The sequence below is a fragment of the Amblyomma americanum genome, chromosome 9, assembly GCF_052857255.1.
Source record: "Amblyomma americanum isolate KBUSLIRL-KWMA chromosome 9, ASM5285725v1, whole genome shotgun sequence".
Lineage (NCBI taxonomy): Eukaryota > Metazoa > Arthropoda > Arachnida > Ixodida > Ixodidae > Amblyomma > Amblyomma americanum.
Window position 1 is genome coordinate 136190663 of NC_135505.1, and position 20780 is coordinate 136211442.

Sequence of the window (20780 nt, forward strand, 5' to 3'; positions counted from 1 at the left end):
CTCCGCTGGATAGCTTGTGACGCAGGGAGCGACGATTGACTCACGCTTTGCCGGCTTCCGCGCTACGTAATGTGCCAAAATATCTTTCAAACTTCGCTGGTGTTTTCCTGTTAACCGAGGCGGAGTTTCTCGGCGTTATTCTCTGGTGTGGCGGATCATCACCAGTGTCCGGTGATCGCCTAGCTCTGCTCTGGCCCGACCGGTGCTGCGGACGGAGTACGGATACGATTGCTATCGCCCGTAGGGCGGAGGTGTGTTTGCGGGGGAGCTCTCGTAAACACCACGGTGACCGTGCTGCTCTAGTATCCTTCCTTTAGCTTGCCCGCTGATAACGACTCGTCCCTTCGGGTGGCCGGCGGCACAATGTCAATGTGGAAAGCGGCGGTCGGCACTGACGTGAAGATGCAAGCGCAGGACGCCGATGATGACTGGGAGACCGACCCCGATTTTGTGGTACGTTGTAGTACAGATCATTTGCGAAACAGCGGACGTTTGCGAGCGGAATCGCGGCCAGAGTTTGCGCTCGAAAATCCTACGTAGAACTTGTGTTGTGACTGTGATACAACTATCGCAGTAAAGTCATTACGTACCAGTTGGTAACCGGCCGCCTTTAGTATGTTTCGTACCAGTGCGTAGTATATTTGTTGAGCTTGCGCTCTTGTTGTTTTATATTTTGCAGCGAAACCTCAATTTTCGGCTCCCGGGTATACCCATATCTCTCTGAGCGGAAATTTGTAGTGTTCAGCGAACCGTCAACCCTTTGAGTTCAAGCGTTTTTTTTTTTATCTTTGTTTGCCGGCATCCCGGGACTGTGTGAAGTGGGGTGTGTCGGCCTGTCTGCCATGCCACAGAAAATGCGTCGCTCATTTGTGCTCGCGTTGTATGGCAGCGCACTTTGCCTGCGCTGTCGCTTGCACTCCAAAATAAAATGTCACCTCCCTTAAAACGCGTGTGCGCGTACACGTGACGTTATTTCACGCTCATAGGAAATTTTTTTTCCGATTCAAAGATCGAAACGAATACAGGAAGTATATAAGTTAAGTGTAAACCGTTCATGTCAACTTGAAAGCACGCTTGGAATGCACAAAAATATGGGAGGCGGTACACCTGCAGCATACAGCTTGCGATGATTACATACAAACGGCCTTTGTAGTGTGATAATAATGGCAGTTAGCGCCCACCTAAGGGCAGTCATGCAGCTACAAAGGAAAGCTGCAGAGCTTGTGAGTGTTATTCCGATTAAAAGGAAAAAAATTGCTGTGGCCTGGAGACAAATATTTGCTGTGGGGCTAGCTTTTCCTTCAACTGTGACAGTTTGAGAAGCATCATGAAGTGAACAGCATAATCTGATATGTACACACAGAGGACGAAGAATTTGCCCTCTGTGCTTGTGTCTCGGATTGCGCCGTTCACTTCGTGATGCTTCGTAACCATCTAGTCCACCACAACGTCTTAGCACAGTTTGAGAAAGCTGTCCTTCATCACAGCTGGGCATAGGTAGGTGTTCCAGCTGCAGTCATTGCTTTGTTATAAATTCTGCTATCTATGAAGCAAGCATTTCTTCTGTGCGCATGCTGTGAGGGAAAGGGTTCAGTGCTACTGCAGCTGTTGTTACTAATCTGTTGAATTGGAAAGGTGTATAATATGGTGCGATTTACATCTACAGCTGCGTTACTATAAACTACTATATGAAGTTACTTGCAGATTTTAGCACTCATATAACAAAACAAAAAAGAGGAACTGCTGACATCCAAGCCTCAAATGAGCTCCAATAGGACACTTTTTTTTAGCACAATAACAATAAAAGCCCTGTTCTCTAGAAAATTCGGCGTCGGCGTTGTGAGCGAAAAATCACGAGCATGGCTCTGACAGGTGGTACCCAGAGGGCAACCTAGGAGGCATGTGGGCCAACTAGGTCACGTGACCTTGGGCGCACACAACCTGCCCGCCATGGCAGGTGGCAGTCGAATTAATGATTGGTCGCTCAGGAATAGCAACCTGGGTCGCACAAGGCCCACTGCTGGGAGCACCTGCCATCGCAGGGCAGTGGCACATCGCTTAACCACTGTGCCAGGAGGGGTATGAGGACTCCCAGGGATCTGTGAATGCAAACTAGAGAATGATCTTCTGCATATATGGGAATTAACCGGTTACACTATCGAGTCATGCCCTTAGGATGGAGCTTTTGTGTCCCCTCCAATTTTTACACATTAAAAAGGCCAATTTTGCTTCTATTTTTACTTTGGTGGCATCCTTTATGTGAGAGAAATAGATGTCATGCTAAACCATGGAAAGCTCTTGCTTGCTAACTTCAAGTGCTTCGGAGCAAACTCTCTACTTACAAGCAGACGGGATGGTTTTTTTTTTTAGCTTGTCAGTTTGTGCGTTGAAATGGAGTCTTTTCTAACAAGCACGGGGAGAGAATTTAATGAATCTAATGGATTGCAGAATGACGTGACTGAAGAGGAACAGCGCTGGGGCTCCAAAACCGTGGAAGGCTCTGGACACGTTTCAGAAAACGTTAAGTGAGTGTTGCCTTTGTCAGACATATGTTGCACCTAAGATTAGGATGCCTTGCAATGCATACATCAAAGGAAACGTGCGTTTCGAACTTTTGGTCATGCGTACAGTCTTCACAGCAAACGTCCGTGAACACTTGCACATAGTGTAACAGTGATGAAGAACGCCTTTCGTTTTACTTGCTGTGTCTTTTTTTTTCCAACATTCTTTGCTGTAAATTTTTCTGCCCACCACTCTCTGTAATGCCTGTACGGCCCTGAGGGTAAAAATAAATAAGTGTTCATTTTTTTTTTGTTATTCCGCTTCCCTTTTACCAGATGGGTTGCTGTCAATTTTTTCAAAATGGCACATTTTTGTTCACAAAAATGTGTGAAAAGTTGAGTTGTGAGGGGTTGTGTTTTTTTGCAGGGCAGTATATTAGCAAACATTTGTATTTTTTCAACCAAATTAGTGGGCGCATTCACTGTGCGAGTGCGTTCATTACCCAAATAAATGTAATACTTTTTGTATATATGTAAATGTGAGCAGTTCAGCTTTTACCAAGGGGGATGATTTGTGTCCATCCCGCACTTTGCTTGTTTTGCAAACAGGCACCAACCACTGTTTTTCTATCTTAATCGAGCTTTAGCTTTGCACTGATAGCTTCTTCTGTGCATTGTGTAGCATAGTCTTTTCGGCCTTAGTTGTTTTTTACTTTCGTTTGGTTGGCAATAGTTAGCAGCACAGATGCATTGTGACGCTGTGCTTCACTCGTCCTGCAGCATTGCCGAACTCCGAGAGCAGGTCACCAAGGACGATGCAGCCTACAAAAAGCGTGTGCTTGAAGAATTGCCCAAGGCATCCTATGGCTACGGCGGAAAGTTTGGCGTCCAGAACGACAGAATGGACAAGGTTAGTTTATGTGTCGCCTTGCTCGATCATATGACTATGGTAATTTAGGAAAGGCTCTAGAGAGCAAGGCCAATCTGACTGATTTATAATCTAATCAGTCAACTTAAGTCTGTCACATCCACCATATCTTTGCAGGTTTGTGTATTATGCTGCACTGGCTATTGTCTTTCAGCATGTAGCTGATCAGTCAGATGATTCTTCTTGCTAATCTAACACGCACAATCTATGCCGTGAACAAGATTTGCTTGTGGATTTCGTAAGCTGTATCAAAACCTCTTTGTGTGAGCTCTTCCTATATCACCCAGGGACAGTGATGCTTTCGCATTCCCACATGTAAAGGTGTTTTAAGTGTCTGTCGAATTTCATTATCATAGCCTGTTTATCTTGCCTATCTTCAGTGTCACTCTTGTGTTTGCTGGAGATTGCACGGTTACATATAGCCTGGCAGCTAATTGTTTTATCTGCCGAGGGACAATGGCTGTTGTCTTAATGCTAGGCACAGCGGCTGGATCTCAGTTGCGGGAAAATGTATAGAGCATAAAAATGGTATTGTCCCTTCCCTGCTCCTCCTTCCTGCAATGTCATTCTGATCCTTGATAGCATAGTTGCAGATTCTCTTTATCTGAAGCTCTTTGTCACTGCAGCTATTGTAGCTTTGTGCTCCCTTTGACATGAGAATCCCTTTCCTTTAATATCTTCCTTGTTGACTCTGACTTGTAAGTTTTTGTATATTTGAGAGCTCAGTCACCACATAAAGCTTTGTAGCTGTTCAGTTTTGTTCTTCGCTATTATTGTTGGAATCCTGGCTTTGTTTTTCACTTTGCCAGTTTTCATTGTTTACTCATGATTTACCTATTCTATCACAGGGAACGTTGTGCAGGTTCCATCTGGCTGCTTTGAGTTTTGAAGATGCTAATGACGTGATTGTCATGCAAGCGCAATTTTTTTTTTTTTTTTGCCTCCGCAGTCTGCTGTCGGAAACGACTACATGGCATCACTTCACAAGCATGCCTCCCAGACGGACGCTGTTAAGGGCTTTGGTGGCAAGTTCGGCGTGCAGAAAGACCGCCAGGACAAGGTCTGTTCTGAATGAAGTTTTTGTTTTTTGCACACAGTTTTATCATTCTAACAGTCTTGTATGTGTGAGCCCCTTATACCTTCTGGCGTGGCCGGGGACATCATTTTTAAAGGGCAACTCGAGGTGGGGGGGGGGGGGGTTTGAACATTTCGAGCTGATAATCACATCACATTCTTTAGAGTTCCCTTTCTCCGGTACAAACAATCATTTTCCAAAATACGGAGTATTAGTATTAAAACAACAGATACCAGGAAACTGAAACTGCGTTTCAGACAAACTATGACGTCATAACATAACAGCTGATGATGTCACGGTCACTGCCCCAAAACTTGTCATTTATGCATTGATTGGCTAAACTATGGAATGTAATCGACAGATTTGGGCATTGTCTGAAGTGACCAAACATGGACAGACGATTATGGGGATCGGTAATGTGAAATTTGAGTGCAGCTCTCTACACGCCACCTGCCACCGATGGCAGGTGGCATTTTGCTCTGCTACTACCTGCCGACACGCCGTCTGTCACACGCCGTAACACACCACCTGTCAGGTGACATGGTACGACGCGGAACGTAAGAGCTGGTGCCTAAGAGCTGTGCTCTAAAACAAGCGTGAAATTTTGTCCTTCAGCAAATGCAGAGCGAATATTGATGAGTGTGCCAGCCTGTGACATCACATATGCAAGGTTGCCTGTAGAAATCACTTCGATAGAGGGCATGAAATGGAAAATTTTATAATTAATTTGTGCTGCAACAAGACGTTGCCCTAGCTGTGAAATTTGGCACAAATAATTAGAAGAACTAAAAACAGCGCTGTTTTTCGTTCTTCAATGATGCACCAACTCGTTCAGTTTTCAGTTCTTCTGCAAATAATTAGAAACATGAGGAAGAAACATTGTGGCTAACGAAACGGGCTCAGCTTAAATTAAGGACAACGCAGTGAGCCATGGAAAGAAAAATGATAGGTGTAACGTTAAGAGACCGTGGAAGCGGGCAGAGTGGGTGAGGGAACAAACGCGTCTTAATGACATCCTAGTCGAAATCAAGAGGAAGAAATGGGCTTGGACAGGGCATGTACTGCGAAGGCAAGATAACCGCTGATCCTTAAGGGCAACGGAGTGGATTCCAAGAGAAGGCAAGCGTAGTAGGGGGCAGCAGAAGGTTAGGTGGGCGGATGAGATTAAGAAGCTTGCAGGGATAAGGTGGCCGCAGCTGGCAAAGGACAGGGTTAATTGGACAGACATGGGAGAGCCGTTTGCCCCGCAGTGGGTGTAGTCAGGCTGATGATGATGATGAACTAGAAAACTGTGGTGAACTTACTCTGAAAATTTCAGTAAAATCCGTGGAGGTACAAAAAAAACGCCAGAGCTACCCTTTAAGCCTTCTGTTTGCGGATGTCATGGTGACCACAGACAGCTTACATTGCTTGCATTTTTTTTTTAACCCCTTCTCCTCATTCCTTCTCATAGTGTGCTGTTGGCTGGGAGCATCATGAATCGGTCGAGAAGCATGCCTCACAGAAAGGTGACCGACTGCTCTTATCTTACTTGGTATTTTCTGTTGACGAATGTGTGCCTCGATGCCTGCGGACATTGTCCCAAATCACAGATAGATTTCATTCATTCGAAATAATCTTAGGATTTTTTTACAAATTGTTTGTTATGCTGTAGAACCCTAGAACTTTTTAAGGAGTTGTGAAAATGGTTCATATTATTAAAACACTTATGAAGAAAAGAGCAGTCACCAGAACGCTTACAAGGAACTAGGAAAAAAAACGTATGAAGAAGTTATAATGACAATTTTCATCGTACCATATAAAATGTGCGATATGCAAGTTTTTCTCATTACATAGACTGTACAAAACAGCGTACCAGTGTAATGTTAAAAAGAAGGCTGAACTATTATAGAACCAAAATTGATGCATTAGTTACGGCTTCGTCAGAAATGGTCTTTCTGCAGTGCTGTCATAAAAGAAAAATATCTTCTTCTGCTGGTAAAGTTTTTGGGTACTGAAGTGCTTTAGTGGATACATCTGATTATTGGGATATAGACTTGCTTGGCTGTAGTTGCATTTTTTTTTTTAACCAAATTGTGGGAAATTCCAGGTGAAGTCTGCATACTTCATCTATAAACTAAGAAATTATCCTCCCAGATTTCATAACTACGTTTCACGTGCCTTAGCTTTAAATGTGCCATTTTTTAATGGAATAAGCAAGTTTATTAACTTTCAGCGTTGGACTGATTTCACATTCTTCTTTGGGAAGCCACTGTACGGAAGCCGTAATGGTATTTTCTCAAATTTTCAAGTGTTTTCGATGAGGTGTAGAGTTGAGGAACTTAATCCAAAATGAAACGAGCGAAAGTGGCAACTACCTGGAAAAATACCGTTCTGGAATTCAGTTCTCGAAAATTCTGGAAGTTTCTTTGTTTTTGTGCAACCTGTGTTCGGTAGCCTTTTTGTTGTGAGTGCTCCCACTAAGTGAAACAATTCTGGCTGATCACAGACTACAGTGCTGGCTTTGGTGGCAAGTTTGGGGTTCAGAAGGAGCTCCAGGACAAGTCTGCCGTCGGCTGGGAGTTTCACGAAAAAACACAGAAACATGCCTCGCAAACTGGTGAGTTCTATGATGATAACATGATAACTAACATAGCCAAGCACAGTTCAGCATGTTCTCTTCTGGTTGATAACTGCAATAACTGCAGCTTTACTTTGTCGCACTTGCTGGTTTGTCTCGTGCATCTCGTTTATTTTAATCTCTATTTTTTGTGTCCCTTACTCAATAGTAGCTATTTTCTTCTCGCTGCAGTTTTTCAGCTTTTTGTTGATTGATACAGTTCGTCATCAACTCTTAAATACAGTGGGTCGCAGAAATATCTGTATCATCAGAAATTTCATATCATCTTACGAACAAAATTCGTACGTAGAAGCATAAAATGCATTCACGCAGATCTGTTTATGCGCTGATGAGATTTATTCGCGGCTGTGCGGCCGCAGCTTGGTACTCGCGATGCGTGCACGTTGGCTATGTGCGGGCTTCACACGGCTACTCATTGCTTGCAGTACGTACCGCACGATCAGCAATTGCGATGTTGGTGACTTACGGGCTGCTGTTAGTGCTCGAGGATGCGGTTGCGGCTCGTGCATTCGTAAGATCCTTAGTGGCGCAGGAGAGAGTTTGGAACATCCGGAATTCCGCACGTTGTGCACAACGCACTCCGGCTGGGGAATGTTACGAATTCGTATCGTATCATTGCGAAATTAATATCAACTGTGTTCATATCAATGACATTCTACTATACACCTAACACAGTGTCTGTTCTCAGGTCCAAATTGCTTTCATTTGGGTTGCAACATGTTGTTTACTTATGAGTGTTGCAAGGTATTTTTGGCACGTAACTTTACATTACATCACCACCTAGAAGTTTTTGCAATGTACTAGCGAGGTACGCAGCCTATATTTCATTTCAGTGTTGAATAACAACTTGTGCACACATCCTCTACTCATCTCACAGCGACATGAGAAGGATGGACACTTTCTGAACACATTCCTGTGGCTTGTGAGCGCGTGCGTAAAAATGTGCATTCCTGTCGGCGGCCGTTTTTCTAAGTCCTATGATTGCTTCTTTGTGGCGCAGATTACCTATAATTGTTTCTTTGTGGCGCAGATTATGCCATCGGCTTTGGCGGAAAGTATGGCGTTCAGACCGACCGGCAGGATTCGTCGGCCGTTGGCTGGAACCATGTGGAAAAGGTGGAGAAGCACGAGTCCCAGAAGGGTGAGGGAGATGACGGATGAATTAGTGCCTGATAAAGAAAGGGTGGTCAAGGTCAGTTTAGGTCAGTTTATTGACCACCATAATGATCTTCAATTTATTCTTTTTTTTTTTTTCACTAAAAGTATGCATTGTGTGTACACTGACCCAGCTTGCTCACAGTGGACCGCTTTTATGATTGTCAACAAATTTTCCACTCTGTGCAGAGTCATTTTAGTTAAGTGTATTGGCTCAAGTAAATTGTTTCTCTCAATTTTGTGTGTGCTTTTCCTTCTTTAAAAACTACCAACAATAACTTCACGTATGTTTTTTATGGGGTAAGAGTTTGTGATAGGTGGAATTTGACTGCCGTGTTAATCTGAAAGATAAGGGATCTGTATTCTCAGCCATACGTTATGACAGCTATGGTTCGTACTAGTAGTATTCTGTCCATTGCTGACAACTGTTTCGAAGGTGTAAGGCTCAATGTTGCTGGGGCTGTGTTGTCCTGAGGTTGTGTTGTGCCTTGATGCACAGATTACTCCAGAGGCTTTGGCGGCAAGTTTGGTGTCGAGAAGGACAAACAGGACAAGGTAATGAAGCATCCTTCTCACTCTAGTATACTAGTTTTTTTTTAGCCTACACATTCATCAGTTGAATGGGTTATTCACAGGATATGTTTGGCATTTCTGTTTGACATATTAATTGTCCCAGAGCCGCATGCAATGGATTCTGATTTATTCTTTAATGTTGGTATGTTGATTTTGCTAATCAGAAGTCCTGTTTTTTTTGCATGATAAAATAATGTGTTGTAACATATTTGTATAGAGGAGTAGGTTCCGAAGACTGTAATGGGACCCCCTTCGCAAACGATCACAAAAGACATTTGATAGTTTAGGCAGCGGCATAAGCAGCAAAAATTAGATAAAAATGACTAAAGCTGCTTAATGATTACAATCAACAACATTATTACCAAATGCACAAAGCATGGAAAGTATAAAGTATGCCCTATGACTTATTTCTAATAGAACAGTGCATACTAAGAAGCAGAAGAGAACCGTAGACATTGACAGATTGAATTAAATACTGATGGATGCATGGTACTATCAGCATTATTTGTGTACAAGAGTCATTATCTCCACTTTTGTAGAGGTTTGGGCTACTTGGGGGTGGAACATAGTAACGGTCGCACGGTACGACAGAACCTAGACGCAAGGGTTTATCTTCTGTTATCTTCTTACATTTATTTTCTGTCTCGTGCAGTGTGCGCACTCCTTTGCTGAAGTCGAGAAGCCCAAACCTGCATACCAGAAACCGAGGCCTGACATAGGTGAGCTCGATGGAAGTGCTTTCGTCCATGCTCGTTTTGCTATGACAGTGTGACACAGTTCTCCTTATTTTTTTAATGCTATGGTTTTGGGCATGATGCACACGTTCTCGCTGATTTACCAGTGTCTGTCAACACTGACATCTATCAGTATTGGCTTGTCAGCACTTATCAAAACCGATACATCTGAGCATGACAAGGAACTCGGGGTTGAGACTGGGCCTTGGAAGTGTGTTTGCCACCCTGCTGTTTTTTTGGTCAGGCTTTTTTTTTTTTTTTTTTGGTCAGGTCACCTATTAAGAACGGGTTGACCGCGGTCTCATCATTTATGCAGTCAACTGTGCCTATGTTGGTAGTTTGATAGAGGAACATTTACCCTATTTACTCGTTTGTGCACCCACACCTTTTAACCTGGATTATTGAGAAAAAAGAACTTTAAACCGCATATTTGGTGCACCGTGGTGTGCAAGCACACCAACATGCACGCGGGTGTGGGGAGGGCAGCCTCCAGTTACCCTCCTCCAGTAATCTCGATGTTTTGCTTGTCCAGGTGTCCCTCTTTTGTGTTGCCTTCCGAATGTGGCTAATTACCACTTCAGTCCAGTCTGACACCACAGGTTTATTTTTAGTTTCTGTAATGAAGGCAGAACTGTTCTCGGAAGCTACCAATCCTCAGTAGCGCGCAATGCGGATGTGACAGTAGTGGTTCACTGTCAGTGATCTTTGGTCGTACCTAGTGCCGAACTCCCCACAAGTCCCATCTGCTGAAATCCAGTGATCTGATTGGGCCAGAAATCGGAAGGTTAGCTGTATGTTGCTCCGCCTGTGGGCACTGAGTAATAAGATGAACTGTGTGCTGTCAAGCTACAAACTCCAGGATGGTCGGTAACATTGCTCGTGCCTGGCAGCAGTGTCGGTGAAACATGCAGCATATAAAAATGCATGGGCACGACAATCCGAGAGAGAAGTAAAGAGGTAAAACAGCAACAGCTTTCAGCGCTTCTGGAGTTAATTGGGACGAACGGTGACAGTTTTTAGTTGCTGCTCCAAGATGGCGCTTTGCCTGGCAACCTTTGAGCGGCCACTATTAGTAGCCAGGTTTCGAAGTGGGGTTTCACGATTGGTATAATCAGACAGATCTGGTTCACTCAGGCATGGTGCAGGGTCGATGATGGCGCTCTCCATTTTTCTTTGGCTGCAGAGGTGACGTCCGAGCGGGCCAAGAGCCTGCGTTCTCGGTTCGAGAACATGGCCAAGGCCGGCGAGGAGGAGGCACGGAAGCTGGCCGACGAAGAGCGGAAACGTCGGCTCCAGAAGGACCAGGTCGAGAAGGAGGCGGCCAAGAAGTCTGAAGAAGAGCGCCAGCGCCGGCTGCGTGACGAGCACAAGCGTATCGACCAGCTGCAGGAGCAGCTGAAGGCAGCCGAGGGCCATGACCGCGATGAGGAGGAGGCTTCAGAGCGTAAGCCAAGGTCCGACAGTGCCGGGAACCAGCCCGACGAGTCAGAGCTGATCCGGCCTGGCACGCGGAAGAACCACTCGCGCGTCTCTGTCATCCCACGGGAACTTGTCGTGCCAACTAAACAGGTTGGTGGTGACCTGGAGTATTGGGAGTGATTTTGGTGCTGCTGCATTTGGTGTCACTCGGTATAAATGCGGTTCAAGTTTAAAGCAAACATGCATGAACCAAGTGGTGATTCAGGTACCATCTACTACGAAGCTGTAGTGTTGTACTGTGGTACGGTTATGACAATTGCAGTAAAAGCTCATTAATTCATCCCTCATTCATTTGGAAATCCGGATAGTTCGGACTGTTGGCGCTCTCCCGGCCACCGCCTATGATAAGTCTATGACGTAGGACGTTCGCTAATTCGAATGTTTCGGGTCTTGCACTAGTTTATTCAAACTGGCCCTTGAAGGGAGGCACTAGAAGTGACTGCACTGCAAGCAATCGTCGAATTATCCCTACTGAAACCTGGATTGTATGTTGCAGAGTCGCCCATGTACCTTTGCCGTGTGCAATGGCAGATGTGATGCATAAAATACGGACAGCCCCAGTCTTCGAGAATTGCCCAACCGCATAGTTTCGGTTTTGTTTTTCTGGGGAGCACGCCAGCCCTTGGCCGTGTATGAGACAGCTAAACAAGCCCAGCTACCGCACCGTGTTGGACCATTCCACACGCTGATTGGCGCTGCTGCATGTTTCCCTCACTTCCATCTGCGTGGTTCGTCCATTGTGCCGGAACTACGCTCTCGTCACATGCCATTCGCTGTTTGTACAATGTAGCATGGCCGTGGATGAAGCGGCTTCCGGTGCTACCGCGCCGCACTCTGATCAATGCGGAGAGGCCCTTACCATTTTGAAGTAGTTCTGCTTTGATGCTCCTGACAGTGCGCATGCATAAGGTGTCAATGGAAGTGGGAAAAAGAAGTCATTGTCGCACTGTTCTCGTCTCAAAGTCAGGTGACCATTGCCTGGTTTTCACCAAATAAATTTGCCGGGATGCTAGCAGTTCGTGCTAGTTTTTTCGAGAACGTTCTATGATTCGAACTTCAGATAATTGGAGCGTTTTGTCTGGCCCTTGAAATTCTAATTACTGAGCTTTTTTCTGTAAATTGTCATTGACGATATCCATGCTTGATTGTTCAGGTGGATGTTAATTGTAACTTTCCTCTCATTGGTATAAATTGTGAGGAAATCTGTGACAACAGAATCATAGCAGACGGTTCCTATATCATCATGTACTTAATTTGTTATTCAGGCATTTTTCCAAGAGATTATTCAGGTGGGTCTTAATTGTAATTTTGCCTCACAGACGTAAATTGTTAGACAATTTCTGAAATAGGCGACGCAGGTGACTCAATGGTTTTAGTGCTTGGCTACTGAACCGAAAGATGCGGGTTCAATCCTGGCCATGGCGGCAACAGTTCGATGGAGGCGAAATGCTAGAGTCCCATGTACTGTGTGGTATCATTGCACGTTAAAGAACCCAAGGTGGTCAAAATTATCCGGAACTCTCCACTATGGCGCCCCTCATAGCCCGAGTCACTTTGGGACGTTAAACCCCACATAACCAAAAACCAAACCAATCTCTGAAAATAATTTCAAATACTAGATGATGCATACTATAACTGAAAGAAATTGTGCGCTACTTAAATACTGAACACTTGAAGACTACCATTGAAGATATTATACAGCTCCACTGCTCGTATAAAACCATTGTCGAGGGGAATTTGAGGATTAAATAAACAAAACTGTGAATCATCGCTTGCTTGGCTGTTCAGGTAATCAGGAGGTGGGTGTGCAGAGGTGAGCAATCACTCCCCCTTCCCCCTTGGCAGAATCCCTGCTGAGCGACATGTTTTGCGCCCAGCGTTCACTTTCTTTCTTGAATATGCCTTTCTCCATCGGCATCCATCTTGTACTTATTCCTTTCCGACCATTCCTTTGAGGATATCTCACCACAAGCTGCCTTTCTATTTCCTTTTCCAAAACCACGTCGTAGGTGGCGAGTCCTGACGTGTCTCCAACACAAGAGACAGAGCCGCAAGGGACAAAAGCTGCAGATGAGGTGGCCACTGTGTCCGCAAAACCCGCATCTGTGGTGGCACCCGCAGAGCCTGCAGAAGCTTTGCCTTTGGCGCGACCGACGACTTGGGAGCCTGAGCCTGAGCCAGAGCCTGCGGCAGTCGAAGAGGCTCCCAAGAAGGTCGTGCCCCAGATCCACCACTCTCCGGTCGAGTCCGAGTCAAGTCCGGAATCCGGCCCAGGTTTGTACCATTGTACCAAAGCGTTTTGAGTTTGGTGATTGGCTAACAACTGCAAGCTTCATTGCAGTGGTGTGATCAATACCTCTGAGCAGATTGCAACGCACTTAGAAATGAAGACGGTGGATAACCTCCTGAGCATCCCATTGTGTGCAGACCTTTTTAGCAAACCTGTCCTTGGTGTGCTGTCATTCAGAGGGGCTGATATGTTTGTCAAGCAATGCAGCTAGTCCAATGTTTGTATGCATGGTCACAATTCTGTCCCAGAAAAAACAAATGCTGCATATGATGGATGCTTTAACCTATAAGATATCAGAAAATTTCAGGTTGGCCTCATGATCCTCGAGGTTGCCAAGCATTGCCTTGGCCACAGACATAAAATGGGGCTGGAGGTCTCTTTTTCTGGCAAGACCTTGAGGGTAGAGCCTGAAATTGATTCAGACTAGTACATGCTCAATTGAGTACATTGCTTGTTGGTATAGCAGCTTAGGCCTACACATCTGGTGAAAGCGGCAAAACGCTCTGTCCTCTTGAGGTTTTGCTGTGGAAAACAACAAATGTACCATAGTACAGTTAAACCTCAATCTAATGAACTTCAATATAACGAAATCATCAATGTAACAAAGCATTATAGTTTTCACAACTTCATTTTCATAGAACACCACATGTGTTTACCCTCAATATAACAGAAGTAAATTTTGCCACACTTTCACAGTAATGAGATTTCACTGCTGACTTGAAATGAACATGAGGAAGAATTGCTCTGCGAGCTCAAGCGGCTGAGTCGCATGCAGATCGAAACATGCACATAAAAGTAAACGCCACTCGGCTGCCTTGCACACAGAAATGCGATATGATGAACATACTGGCGATTGCTAGGCGGTTTGCGAACTTGGAACACGAGTAAGACGTACTGGAGTCTATGTGGGGGTACGAAAGATGCATAAGTCGGTGGCAAAGGAAGCGCAGAAGTAGTGGACTGATTTCACTGGAAATCATGGTTTTTTATGTGAGTGGGCCGCACAATATTTTCAAAGGTTCTTTGCATGCTAAGAAATTAATTTTGATGTAGAGAAATTCCTATGTAGAATGAAGTTCAGATTTTACCAACTTATATTGAGGTGTAACTGCATGTTGAGGAGACGAGGTTACAAGAAAATTCAGGATCATATTTCTTTCCTTTTTTTTCACTCTTTTCATGTGTACCAGGCGAACCATTAGAAGAAGGCATCTATGAGCATTTGGAACCGATGTCAACTGAGAAGAAAATGTCGGCTGTGGCTCTGTACGACTACCAAGCTGGTAAGGGTGCATCCAAAGGATGGTCTTTAGCTGTCTTTTTCCTTCTCTTGTTCTTTTTGTGCCAAAGGATTTGGTAGCGAGACTTCGTCACAGTTCAGTGCTGCTTTTTGCCTGCTGCACTGAGCAACATGCAGCCATCATCATCAACGACCACGTCACGTCTGCTGAAGGCCTCCCAGAGTCATCTCCAGTCGTCCCTATCCTGCACTGTACTCTGCAACAACTTTTTCTGGCAATGGTGCAGAAGCTACGGAGCCTAAACACACCGGCTTTTTGTACACGGTGGAATCTCAAGTCTCTGCTTGCAGTTATTAGATTTCTTCTGAAACATAGTTTACTGTCAGTGTGTTCGTTACTTAAAGGTGCACTAAAGTGAACTCTAAGTTCGTTTTTTCATCACAGGAACTTCATATAAATGCTCCGAGCATTCATAGAAGCTTCGGATTATTATCCTACGTGGCCGATTTCGATAATAAACACGGTTGCCATGGCGAAAAGTACGCATGGAGTAGTGCCTTTCAGCCAATTGCATGGTGGCTTGACGCCCTGCAGAGTAATAAACGGAGTGATGTGCCTGACTGAAGCAGATGGTTCGGTGCACCAACCGTGCGGCAGCAGGCGAGGAAAAAAACATGGTGCGCTTGCTTCGGGCTTGTTATTTTGGTGATATGTCCTCTGAACCACAAATATGTAGCGGTTTTATCAAACTATTACTCATGTCATGTCCAAAAAAGAGTAATAAAAATTAATTTGGGTGTCTTCAAGAATTATAACATTTCCATTGGCCATCACAGGGTGATGAGGTTCTCTCTCACGAAACCAAATAGACCACGCATATTATTGTTTCTGTGGGCCTAATTCCGGCTACGTTATCTGTGACTGAAACTAATAATTCGTGGAAACTCCCAAGAAACAAAATAAAAGCAGAAACAAATTTTTCCAGAACACAGTTTAATGCACCTTTAAGGCATATTTCTAACTCCACTCCCAACTTTCAGCATTAAAAAGCCAATGAAAAAAGCAGTTTTTTTTTCTTTTACTACAACAAATTTGCTAGGCACATCTTGTTGCAAGAAGCTTCTGTAGATGGCGCCAGCTACACCAGCGACCAGTGTTGGCGGTAACTCGTTACAAGTAACGGCATTACTGGTAACGCACCACTTTTTCTGGTTTACTTACGTAAACATTTTTCGGTAATGTGAGGTGTCTCGTTACTAGTTACTTTTTGTTCCAATTGTCCCCCTCTCCGTGCCCTTTTTTTTAGAAAAAAATGCGCAGAGCACCTAAAGTAATGTTGCAAATAAACAAAATGTACCGGTGCTCTCGATGACCCTTATTGCGGCTTGGCTCGCATACATGCCAGAAAACACCTGCTCTTGACAACGCACCCAACTAAAAGAGACAGAATACCCATAAAGCACGAAACACGTGCACGACACACATTTGCACACTTGCCTCACCTACCTCCCCTTCCCAAACCACTCACACACACAACTCTCTAAAGAGCGGAAGCATGCCTAACATTTAGGAGCGTCACATTTTTCAGAATTACTGTAAATTTGTTGAGAGTTCAGCGCCGTTTTCTTTGTCAAGATAGAATTGATGGCGAAGTGTCTTTTTGTGTTTAATGTCAGATTCAGAAAATGGCTTCACCATGTGCCACAGAGTTAGAAGCCATTACATGTAACTCTACAGGCGACTTTAGGCCACTGTAACATTGCTAAGCTCCTGCACATTTGTGCAAAGCATTCTCATGAAGTCAGTTTTATGTGAAATATGAGCTTTATAAAATTGTTATCCTGAGTTCTTGCAGCGAAGACGCACTCATTAAAATTTATGGTCATGGAGTAACGGCAAAGTAACGTGCGGTACTTTGTTTCGCTAACGGTAATGCGTTACCTGTTTTTTTGTTGGTAACGTAGGGCGGTAACGCGTTCCTATTTTTTTAGCGTAACGAGTAACGTATTTGGTTACTTTTTTTTCGGTAACGCCTACAACACTGCCAGCGACAGAGTAAAGCTACTGTGGAGACAGCAACGCGTCGGGCGCACCGTTGTGCGGCCAGACTGTTTTGAGGAATGACACAGTTACGGACACTGCTCCCCTTTAGACTCCCCCCCCTTCACTGCCAGGAAAATTTGTTGCCAAGTATAGCTGCAGCCATTTCATGCCAGCTTCCCGCAACTATGTGTTCCTTCGATATCGGTTGCCACTTTGTTGTCCTCCTTAACTACAATGTACCCTGTGCTGCTGTCTTGACATTGCACCCGTCAATAATTTTTCTTTGCCGTCCATGGACTCATCTTAGGCATTTTTATCAGCCTCTGAATTTTGGCTCCATAGGTAGCCACTGACGGGACATGTTGGTTATATAGTTTTCCTTCGAGAGATATATGAACTACTAAACTCAGAGTGAGAGCAATTTTAAATGGTATTTTGATAACATCGAAGCATTTTGATGATGGTCTGGCAGGCAGCTTGAGCACATAAATCTTAATTGTAGCAATATTGATATCATAGGAGTTTAGCATGCACGTTTGCTGGCATGTGGAATGACAAACTAAACGCTTTGTTGTGGAAGCCTTAACCAACATTCTTCAGGAAATCTGCCGGAGGTGTTTCTCACAAGAACTTTTAAATTTTCTGAATTTCTTCTTAGGTTGTTTTTGCTTTCTGCTAAATGCATGTTCATTGTGCGTGTACCTGCAACGCAGAATTTTAGCTGAAAGCATCCTGGACAATACTGGGTTTATATGTGGCCAATGTTGAGGACTTATGAAATGCTCAGCTTGTGCTTTAAGCTTTCACAAGAGAGAAGGATGCTTGTTGTCTGGTCCTTGCGATTCCTGTTATGACATGCTTTTTAACCATTAACTCTTTGTTGCAGGATTAGGTCAGCGCCTGTAGCTGAGAGGTCTGGTACCTGATTAAATAGTAGTTGTATTAACTGCATATCTGTTGATCGGTATTTTTTTATTGGTGTAGGTAGTGCTTGTAAAAAATGGCTTAATTCTTTTTTTTTTACTCGTGCAGCTGACTACGATGAGATTTCTTTTGACCCCGATGACATCATTACAGACATTGAAACCGTAAGTGACAATAATGATCAGTGATCGATGCTCACAGTCTTTTTTTTTGGGGTCTTGGCATTAATGTGAAATAATCTGATTCATTGTAGCTCTTCTAATGTGTGCATATTTTCACTCATATTTATCACTGTGCACTTAGGTTAGCATTGCTAATGAATTACTCATTAAAGTCTTATTTAAGCACAAATCTTACTTAACAGCTAAATGTATATATTTTTCAATTAACATATATTTGGTTTGAATTTTGTCACTTGTGTGCTGATGCTGTTAATGCTAATGCTGGGCTACCTGTGCCTTGATGAGCTGCTTCAGTGTTTAGGCACCTTAAGAGAGACAGAGTTTGTGTGTTTTAATATGCTTGTCAAGATTTTAATGCTTCAGTAGTTCATCGTAGTATGTCCCTTTAGCATTTATTTGCCCTGATAGTGTTGCCGTGCAGGACACATCACAATCGATTGTGCGTTTGGTTCTGTGCTATGGGTATTTGGAGCAGCTGTTTTTGAGTCATGGATTTGGGTTTTTACAAATGACTTGCACATTACAAAATTTTCAGATATGCTACAGTTTGAAAGCTGCAGACAAGGGTTAGAAGATGAAATAGTTATAATGATTACTGGTTATCAATTAGTCATAATATTTATGAAAATAATATAAAATAATAAATAGTTGTGATCAGTGATCAGGAAACTAATTAGTAATTACATGGTTATGCTTATGATTAAGTGTGTACTATAGAATCTTACACTAACATTTGGTTATAATTAATAAGCTATATCTATGGTGGCAGAATTATGCGAGGGTAATCTGACCTGTATGTCTTGAGAACCTCAGCGTCTTGAAACGAAGCTTGTATGTGCGCAGTAGTGGCAATGTCAAGCTGTTCTTTCTGTGAAGAATTGGTAGTGTCTGGTACTCACCGTTCTTGTGCTGTCATCCTTTTCTTGACCTCAACCGTCAGATTGACGAAGGCTGGTGGCGTGGAAAATGCAACGGAAAGGTTGGACTGTTCCCAGCGAACTACGTTCAGCCTCTGTACTGAGAGCTTGTAACTGGAAGCAAGTTCTTCCGAACCAAAGTTGTCGTGCCACTGCCTACAACGAAGACGGCACAGATTCCATGCAACTTGCTCAATGGTTGACAGTCTTCGGGAGACGAACAACTGCAACATTGTTCGCAACATTCGAACAGCGAACACGGCAGTGCACATGTTGTTGCCTGTCAGTGACGTTTTCTAAAAGCCTGTCATTTCGACCTCTGAACGATCCGAGTCTGTTTGATGGAACATGTTGAGCGGTGTTTTATTTGACGAACTCATTGCAAAGATTTAGTCACCGCTGAAGGCATGATGCCTTTCCGAGTTCACCAAGGCTTTTCTGCAAGCTTTGTGTGGAATGAGACAATCTACATCTTTTTTTAAATGCAAGCAGTGGCAATTTCTTTTGCTTAGCTCATTTCAGCAGTCGAGGTCTTGCTGATGTTCTTCAGGCATTGAGTGATAAGTTTGTTTCCAAATAGCAAACGAATCATTTATTTGGTAATGACCTTCAATTGATAAATGTTACTTCCATCACCACGTTACTATATTGTGGAGGGTGCCACGTTTTGTAGCAAATGAGTAGTAGTAGATTGATGGGGTTAGTTTTAGTTCTCGAGTGAGCTTGATTGAAAAGAAAATCACAGCAAAAAAAAATGATTTGGGAGATTTTATGATTCACATATTTATGTGTAAACTGTTTACAAGAAAAGGTTCTTGAAGGTGTTCAGTGACCTCATATGCTAATGTTGGAGCATTTAACTGAGGGTTGTGACACAGGTCCAATAAGTTGTAAAGCTTTCCTACACATTGTCGCTGTAGATTGTGCAAGGAGAAATTTGTTTTAGCAATGTTGCAAGCTCACCTTTTTTAAAGCGCCTTTAGAACGGTGCTTGAGCACTTATAGCTGGGTTGTGTTGAGAGTGCGTGTAGCTCTAAGGTCTGGTGCTTTAAATTTGTGTTTGAGTCTTGCCTTTTAATTTATTCTTCCTTGCTACCTATTATGGAAGACGGAATTTTATTTTTTATTATCTTGTTGCAGTATTTTTAAACATTTTCTTTTTCTATTTTGAAGATGAGACCAGTGTAAGAAGCTGCTATTTTGCAGTTTTGGGTGTTTGTTCTAGTTTGGTTTGTGATCAACTGTATTTTATTCCATTTTTTAATCAATTTCTTTTCTGAAGTGTCCAGTACTGCCGTTTGGAACTTTTAATAACTTTACACATTTCAGACTTGGTATGTTTATAGTGGTTTTAGAAATTGTAGCGCACATATAGTCTGTCTTTGGGTCCAGTTTTACATTAAAAGTTATAACTTTTCTCCACCGACATAGGAGTTGCTTGTTTATTGCAACAAGAACACAGTGATTTTTTTTGTGGCTGCCAAAAAGCTTGTTTTATTGTAGTTTGTGTCTGTAACTTCTGTTGTTTTTGTGTGTATAATTTAAATGCCATCAGTGAATGCTGTTACTATGCGTCTTTTTGTCATTGGAAGACTTTATTTTGTAATTGTGATGTATAATTTTTTTCATTGCTCTCACATGTGTAATTTAAATGCCTAATAGATCATTTACAGCGTATAATCTTGTGTTACGCAGTCTACTTAATATGCACACATTTGTGTACTTAATATTACGCATAGGTTCTTGACCTGGTGCCAAGTTTTTTTTTCACAAGGTTTTCTGTAACATCTGTGGCTTTGTAGAAGTAATTTAACGCAAAGAAATACTTTACACTGCGCATGTTTGTTGTCGTGCATGTCTGCTTCCAGTAGGCTTCCAATGCACATTTCAGTGTAGAACAGTGTTCCAGGGTTACTTTCTCTATGTCATTCGCTTGCAACCCGTTGAAGACAGTGAAATTGTTCAAGCATGGACACTAATGGGGTACTGTTTGTATGATTGCAGGAAGTTCGCAATAAAGGAAATAATCAGATTGTTTACATACACTTTCCTTGGTCTTTTGTCAAAAGCTCACCTGACAATGGCTGTGGTAAGTTTGCTGGATATGACCTGATCAGC

The 20780-nt window shown here is 43.3% G+C and overlaps 1 protein-coding gene across 1 annotated transcript; it reads left to right on the forward strand.

Moving 5' to 3' along the window:
• The first annotated feature begins 12 nt into the window (after positions 1-12).
• Positions 13-20701, forward strand: Cortactin (cortactin). The gene is made up of 14 exons (XM_077637544.1): positions 13-453; positions 2449-2525; positions 3282-3411; positions 4379-4489; positions 5958-6012; positions 6993-7103; positions 8155-8265; positions 8779-8834; positions 9505-9571; positions 10770-11155; positions 13075-13339; positions 14546-14638; positions 17672-17727; positions 18686-20701. Exons 1-14 carry the CDS (start codon positions 364-366, stop codon positions 18764-18766), a joined length of 1689 nt encoding a protein of 562 aa, XP_077493670.1. The 5' UTR covers positions 13-363; the 3' UTR covers positions 18767-20701.
• Positions 20702-20780: the final 79 nt, after the last annotated feature.